Below are 8500 nucleotides of genomic sequence, written 5' to 3' on the forward strand. Positions count from 1 at the left end.
GAGTTATAGATATGTGTTAATGGTTTATAACTGAAAAAACAAGTTATAATTAATATATAAACCATTTATATAGGCCACCTTATTGTTAAGTGTTACCAATGAGGGCATGCACAATCTACCTGATCTGTCTATCCACCCCTTGCTCCTTCATGATTACCTCCATCACTCCCTCTTTTGCTCCAACCATCTCTCACTCCATGCACCCTTCTGTCACTCTCTCTTTCTTTTTCTCTTTTTCTCCCTCCCTCTTTCCCTCCATCCCTCCCTCCTGCCACAGCACAACTGTGTGAGCTGATGAAGTGTCACAGTCCAGTGGGCTCCTGGTGCCAGGTGGTACAGGAGAATGGAGTCGACATCCCAAGGTGTGTGTGTCCGCAGACCTGCCCACGGTACGACCATCATCGCATTCCTGAACACTATTAATGACTGACTCACATTCGCTGTTCTCCTCCCCCCTCTTGAAACATGACGCCTTGACAACATTTAAAGGGATGATTTGGGATTCAAACAACAACAAAATGCTCACTCCGCCCCTTTTTTGGGTAAACAGCTGAGGGATGGGGCTGGAGAAATGTAACCACTCTCAAATTCATAGCTACGGATCTATGGATGCTAAGGATTGACCATCCATGAGATCAAATGAGAGTTTAACAATGTTTTGAAGCTACTGTATACTACAGTATTTGTTTACAATGACATTGTTTACAAACAATGTAGTAAAACATGGCTATATAGTGGGTTTCTAATGGGGTAACAGTCGAACAAAGCTAATGAGGCATTTATACGTTTTATTCTTCAAGAACCAATGGCTATATATCATGAATAAAACAAAATAGATGTACAAAACATTACAATGTCATTCACTGTATTACATTGCCATTGTCAAAGCTATTATATTACTATTACACTTCACACAGTGAAGTTCTAACTAAAGAATACTGTCAATGTTGGTAGGTGCGTCACAATAAAGTTCGATGTACTTGTATATACAGGCAGGGGGAGCTAGTGTGCAGCGTTCTGGGAAAGACCTATGGGAACAAGTGTCTTCTGCATCAGGAAGCCTGTCGCAAGAGACGCCGCATAGGATTTGCTCATACAGGAACTTGTCTAGGTACCATACGCGCACACACACACACACACACACACACACACACACACAAATACACACATTATCTTAAAGAGTAAATTGTGTGTGGTGCTGTTCACTTAACTTCTGTGAGTTACATGTCCAAGTTCCCAAGGCAAACTGCACAGAGACAGAGTTTGACCAGTTCCCGTACCGCCTCCTGGATTGGTTCCTCCTGTTAAGTCGCATGGGGGAGTCCTACGCCCCTGCAGCCCCACCCCAAAGCTGCCTAAGCAACACCCAGCGCACAGAACTAGCCCAGGTAACAGAGAGAATAGACTAGGGGGCTTAACACACTACATGGCCCATCTGAACCCTACTGTGCTAGCTCAGATTTTTTCTTTTCAGATTGTCCTTTCCAGCACTGTTTCAGCAACTATGGTGGATGCATAACCAGGCCAGCCCAGTACGTTACAGTTCAGCTCAGCTCCGCTTGGTTCAGTGGTGTGAATTCGGGTTAGAGGTGGACAGCTCTGGACCTGGAGGGCCACAAATCAAATGTCCAAGCTTTTTGTTGCAGCCCAGTCTTGCCATACTTAACCCTAATTTACACTACAGACCCGAACCGAGCTAAGCCAAGCTAAGCTGTACTGGCCTGGCCTGGTTACCATGGTTACGCATCAAACATAGTTGCTGAAACAGTGCTGGAAAAGACAATGTGAAAGGAAAATATCCGAGCCTGCACAGGAGGGTTCGGGTGGGCCATATAGTATGTCCCTTACAGTTTCATTTAAATTCAACACTGTGATATGAGGCTGATTTCAGTCAGGCATGCGAGTGCAGGGTTGTATCAAAAGTGTGTTTTTATATCATTTTTGTAATGTGTGTTATGTGAAATGTCTTTTATACAGCTGATAAACCAATTGCCCAAGAGTGGGACAATAACGTTGTCTGAATCTGAAGCCTGCACACACAGCATTCCATCCATAGATCTGTGTTCTATAACTATCATTTCATCCCTTGAGAAGAACATAATATATGAACCTGTTATAGTGTGTTGTTCATTTGTGCCTGTGACCACTCAAATCAATGCTTTTGCCCTAACAGCAATATGCTTGGTAGAATTTGTGGTGTGAAATTGATACAGCTGCGATCTCATGTTCCTGTTTTGCTCGTCATGCGGTTTTGAATAGTGCAGGATGAGAGGGTTTTAGGCACCCCTGTATAAATAGACCATTGTCAATAATCACTAAATTATTCAATAAGAAAGTTAACAGGGTGGTAATATTATATCCCCAACCAACCACCTGACCTCTCCCTGGCCCTCATCTCTTGAACTTACCACATATTTTTACCCTCACTCTTCCCCCTTCCCTTCACTCCAAACCTTTCTCGTCTTTGTCTTCCTTCTCCTTCTTGTATGTAGACACTATAATGGACAAGCTCTGACCTGGCTTGTTTTGCTCTTTGTCTCTCTCTCTCTCTCTCTCTCTCTCTCTCTCTCTCTCTCCCCCCCTCTCTCTGGTGTGTGCTAGCGGAGGTTTGTCCTGCTGGACCGTAACCAGGATGGGAAGCTGAGTTGGAGGGACTTGAGGAAGCTCCACTACAAGAGGATGCCCCTGGAGCACTGTGCCACACCTTTCTTCAAGTGAGACACACCACACATACACACACTTTCTTCTTTGGTTTTGCTTTTTTTTTTGTCAGCTTCAGACACATCTTTCTTTTTTCTATTTTTCTATTTTATCGCATCATTTCTAGTCTCTTTTTTTTATATAATATAATATATAATATAAAAATAGTGAATATACTTTAGTAAATATATAATGTTTTTGTTTTTGATTGTTTGTTTGTTTTGTTTTCTTTTTCTTTATATTTATATTTGTGTCCTTGCCAATAGGGTAATTTCTTACCTTTCCTCTACCTTTTCCTGTGTTCCTTTATTTTTTTTTCGGTTTCTTCTGTTCTTACTAGGCTGTCTAAAAGGTTCTGCAACTGGTCTGGATGTGTTTGTTAACGTGAGATGTCGGAGTATGCGGACCGTGTTCGATGTGATGTGACTTGGGGAGGCAGTTGGCTATTTACCAAGATCAGCCATCACAAGTGGATGATGATTGTTCACATGGTGACGAATAATAATACATAACACACAAAAGAATCCCAAAGAATATGTCCAAGTTAAGATAAGAAACAAAATCCGGATTTCTCAGACAAATCGGGCCAACACATGGTGGTCAGTGGCGGAGTCAACACCAACCCCCCTTCCTGGCGTGTCACACTGATGTCTTAAACATTTCACCGTCGCCACCCCCACCCCGGAACCTAGTCCGACAATGATTTATGACAAGTACCTCCTTTACTTACCATCACAGTTCATCATTTAACATCAGTAAATGAAGGGAATACATTTGAAATTGAACCTTACAAAGTGTGAAAGACTTTTCATTTTCTTTTTCAATTTGTCAGTTTGCTAGTTCAAATTATTGCTGGAATTGACAGGGTTAAAATGTCTCATCGTGATGTCATGCCGTGTTACACCTTCCAGCATCCTGTTCTCCCTGCACCCCATCCAGACCACAGATCCTCTGTGCCAACCCATCCTTCCCTTTCTCCCTCCCTCCCTCCCTCCCTCCCTCCCTCTCCTGCCGTACCATCCACCCCCACCCCGCTAATCTGCCTCTCCTCTCTGTCTCACCCCACTCCTCTATCACCTCCCTCCTCCATACCTTACCCTTCAAAAACTCTCCCTCCTCCCACCCTCTTCTCTCCATTAACTTGTCTTTCCGTCCCCTTCTCGCTCTCTCTCTCTTTCCGCTTTCTCTCTCCCCTCTCTCGTGCTCTCTTTCCCACTCTCTCTCTCCCCTCCCTCTCTCTCTCGCCTTCCCTCTCTTTCCATCTCCATCTCTCTCTCTCTCCCTTCTCTTTCCGCTCTCTCTTTCCCACTCTCTCTCTCCCCCCCTCCCTCTCTCTCTCTCCCCCTCCCGCTATCTCTGTCTCTCTCTCTGCCAGTGACAGGTTTTGTGGGAGTCGAGCTGGTCATCTCAATGTCAACCCATTCCCAGCAATGATAATGTTTATTACCCACTGTGCCTCCCGCCGTTTACGGATTATCACAAATTGAAACTGTACCCTTCAAAGATAATGCTTTTGTGCAGGGTGAAGCAAAAGTATTTTTGTACATGTTGTATGGGAACAGATGTATTTGTTTGCATATGCCCTTTGTGTGTGTGTGTGTGTGTGTGTGTGTGTGTGTGTGTGTGTGTGTGTGTGTGTGTGTGTGTGTGTGTGTGTGTGTGTGTGTGTGTGTGTGTGTGTGTGTGTGTGTTTGCATGTGGACATGTGTGTGCAGGTTTGTTAATGAGGTCATCCATGCATGTCTATGCAGGTCATGTGATCGTAACAGGAACAGGAAAGTGACCCTGAATGAATGGATCTACTGTCTGGTGGATCGCTCAGAGACCTGGTTCCACAGCTTCATGTGTGGGTGTCAGTAACATGCCTTCCCAGTGCATATCAGGCTTCATACAGTAGACCCTTTAAAGAGAATGGAGTTCACTTTCTTACAATATACTATAAATGTCAACATTATCCCTCTATTAAAATACCAATAGGAACACACAAGCCACTGACACAATCATCCTCTATTTCTGACAGCTATGAAAATGGGATCTCGTAAGCTGTGTCCTATGACCATGGACAGTCACCTTTGAGCTGGAAACGACCACCTCTCTCCTCGCTTGTGTGTCGATCACGACAATCTGCAATCATCACTATCACCCATTTCTCCATGTTTTTCGACTGCAAGCTGCGGAGAGGGAGTCTTTCCATTCCAACTTCCACATCTACATTACTCTAACTGTCATACTCGGTACTGCATTGTGTTTGCTATTGATTTATGACATCATCTGTTCCAAAAGTCTGTTTCGAAAGTCCACAGTACTTTCATCTGTGTGGAAATGTGGTCTGTAATAAACTATCCCTGGTTTGTTACTGTGAATGTCTTTATGTGTATTTTATTGAATTTGTTGTATAGGCTAATTAAAAAACAGAGGACATGTCGCATGGATCAAACATCCAATTAAAGCGGAGGGAATGGGGAGACCGGGAAGGACGTGGAGAGTGTGATACCGTCAGATAGAGGGGAGAGATGGAACGGTGGCGAAGGTGAGAAGCCGTGACTGGGGAAGAGAAAGAGGGATAATAGCGGGTGGGAAATGGGGGGGAGAAAGAAGGAGTAATGTACTGTGAGCGAAGGAGGGAAAAGGTTAGAGTGTACTTGTGGAAGGAGGGGGGTAGTAGTGCACTGTAAATGGAAGTAGAGACGGGGGGTCAAGTAATGCATGAAAAATGGATCAGAAAATGAGAGAAAGACTGAGAAAGGAGAACGAGAGGGGGGAAGGGCTAGAGAGAGTGAAGTGAGAGAAATAGAGAAGAGTGAGTATTTGAGAAATAGAGAGATTGGAGATTGGGCACATTAGGTATGGAGTATGACATATACAACATAAAGCAGAAATTGTAGAAACCATGACCCCTTGTAAGGTCAAAGACAAAAGCACCAGACTCACAGTCCTGTGCACTTTATCATACAGAGATACTTCAGCTGAGATACGCCCCATCCTGTCTCCTCACAGCTCTTCAAGCTCTTTTGGGGTTTTGTTTTTGTTTTGTTGTGTGTGTGTGTGTGTGTGTGTGTGTGTGCGTGTGTGCGTGTGTGTATGTGCGTGTGCATGTGCGTGTGCGTGTGTGTGTGTGTGTGTGTGTGTTACAGAGACACAGAACAAGATAGTGTGTGTGCATTTGTGTGTGTGTTTTCATGTTTAAGAGAGAGAGAGAGAGATAGTGTGTGTGTGTGTGTGTGTGTGTGTGTGTGTGTGTGTGTGTGTGTGTGTGTGTGTGTGTGTGTGGGTGTATTCTAAAAGATCAATAGGGGATGTGCGTGGCCCGGGGTGGGTTCTCTGGTTCCACTGGTGTCTCTGGACTAATTAGCCCTCGCATTTGCTTCGCCGGAAGGATGGAGTGAGAAAGAGGGAGAGATGGAGAGATTTTTCAATATTCAACATAACATGCAGAAGCTTCTAAGACACAAGGCAAATGATGAATGAGAGTTGTTATGTGTCAAGAAAAAAGTATAAAACAAAGAATCAAACATTTCTACATTTGCGCTCATCACTTTTGATGAGTCCACTGGAGGGAGGAACTCATCTCTGAGTAAAAAGAAAAGAAAAAAAGGAGGAGATAAAAAAGAGAAATCAGACGGCGAAGGCTGCTCTAAATGAAGAGATACAGGAGCGTGATGAGAGACTAGACAGAGCCATCTGAGGGCATGCAGTATCTGCTAATGAGTGACCTCCAAATCATGCCCCCCCAACCCCCACCAACCTTCCCACCCCCAGGGAACAGCTCCTATGAATTGTTGGGGTCACCACTGGAGGTCCTTGCTTCCCTCCCCTCCCCTTTCCTCCCCCCCTCTTTGTGTCTTCATTGCCTGCATTAATAGACCCCCCCTCCATGTACCCCCCCCCACCACCACCACCACCACCACCACCACCGCCATCACAACCTTTCCCCTCCCCCCAAGTGATCTGATCTGAGATAGGGAGATGGTGTGTGGAGCTCTCTCTCCTCTCTCTCCCCTTGCTCTCTCTCTCTCCTCTCTCTCTCTCTCCCCCTCTCTCCCCCTCTCTCTCTCTCTCTCTCTCTCTCTCTCTCTCTCTCTCTCTCTCTCTCCCAAGGGACTCTCTTGCCAGCTCAGGAGCAGATGGGCGGCTGGTGATGATATGTTGTTAAAAATAAAGATTCCTGTTAACCCATTGTCAGCTAGCACTCTCTCTCTCTCCCTCTATCTCTCTCTCTCTTCACTAAAACACTGCCCACGCAACACTCCACAACACAGTAGCAGTCACTCTGCAAACACTGCACAGTCTTCCCGTACCGTCTGAGACCCTGACCCTAAAAACATGATATTTAATACATGATCGTCATAAAGATGGCCTCTGCATTATGCATGACTTGTAAGCAGACATAAATAATGAATGCATGGGGCAATTTTGCTGTTTCTTTCATGCAATTATTTAAATGAAATTTAGCACTTGGTTTTCCTCACTCTCAGTCCAGTCAGTGACTGTTTGTCGATTAATTATTAAAGGCAACACAAGAGAGGAAAAGCTATGGGATCAAAAAGAAATATCCAGGCCAGCTCTGATACCATCACAGAGAGAGAGTGGAGGAGAGAGAGAGAGAGAGAGAGAGAGAGAGAGAGAGAGAGAGAGAGAGAGAGAGGGTGTCTGTCAACCCCAAATAGTACATCCATAACAGGACAGCAGGTCCAGTCACCCAGTCAACCAGAGTCAATGCAATGTCAAAACTGACCCTGGCTGACAAGGGCAGAGAGTACAGTTGTTTGTTATTTCTCTTCATAGGTATTACAATGTCACAGTTAATAAAGAGCTACAGCAAAATACATGTATCTAAAACAAGAAAGAGTTAAAGGTACCATACAATGTAGAGGCAGGCACTATGGTATATGAATACTCCCCCTAGCATATAGCTTCCATTTAATATGATATGATATGATATTTTCTTCCTAAACAGCTAAACAAAAATAATATAAATATATACCCGGTTGTATATAGGCTATATCTCCAGAAGGTTAATCAGAATCCAGCCTTCAAAAGCATCAGGCATATCGTGCTCTGTCAGATTATCAACTTTCAAAACTTCTGAGGGATTCTAAAGTGGGCCAGAGAGAAGGGAGGGAGAGAGCTGATAGCTTTGAAAGAGAGTCCAGCTAGCAGTGAGGGGTCCTTACTAAAAAGAGGAACAGATTTGGCTACTGCTCCACATATATTTTTATTAATATATTCATCAGTTTTTTTTACAGGAGATATTGCTTTCAGTTCCCATATTGCCAGAGGAGACTCTCAGGTTTGCGTAAGGACAGACAATACTCCCCTTGGGTGGAGAGCTTCCATTCACAGCTCCTCAATAGCCCTGTTGAAGTACCCTGTGAATGGCTGAGAAAAAGACCGACCAGGGAAAAGAGAGGGGAGTTAACACACACAATGCGACCGGCCTCTTTCATTTTCTGATGGTATTGATTAAAGAGCAGAGGAGAGAGTCGTACATGAGTCTCTCTATTGTGCGTCTTTGTGTGGAGATGAGAGGGATGGGTGGGGTTGGGGAGCCACTAATATGAATGTGGTCCTTGCTCCTGTGAAAGCCGCACTTGACATATAGGCCCCTCTACCACTGTCATCAGATGGGGTGTTGTTAGCATGTAAGTGACATGATTGCTGCCTGAAATGGTTACAGTGTCTTTTATCTCCATCTTTACAGACTGCCGACTGAGAGGCACACAAAGCATGTCATCTCTAACATCCAGTTCATACTCAACGGAGATCTGATCTGATCTGCCAATGAATGGTTAATGTGGGC

The 8500-nt window shown here is 44.4% G+C and overlaps 1 protein-coding gene across 1 annotated transcript in view; it reads left to right on the plus strand.

Moving 5' to 3' along the window:
• The window catches only part of sparcl2 (SPARC-like 2), a gene marked incomplete at both ends in the record, with an annotated part of 5936 nt that extends 1376 nt beyond the window's left edge, over positions 1 to 4560 (plus strand). Inside the window, 5 exons of the mRNA XM_083696186.1 lie at positions 278 to 389; positions 993 to 1111; positions 1234 to 1388; positions 2602 to 2714; positions 4452 to 4560. Coding sequence (XP_083552312.1) covers positions 278 to 389; positions 993 to 1111; positions 1234 to 1388; positions 2602 to 2714; positions 4452 to 4560 — 608 coding nt within the window. The remainder of the gene's footprint in view (positions 1 to 277; positions 390 to 992; positions 1112 to 1233; positions 1389 to 2601; positions 2715 to 4451) is intronic.
• Positions 4561 to 8500: the final 3940 nt, after the last annotated feature.

Source organism: Argentina silus (assembly GCF_951799395.1).
Source record: "Argentina silus genome assembly, chromosome: X".
NCBI lineage: Eukaryota > Metazoa > Chordata > Actinopteri > Argentiniformes > Argentinidae > Argentina > Argentina silus.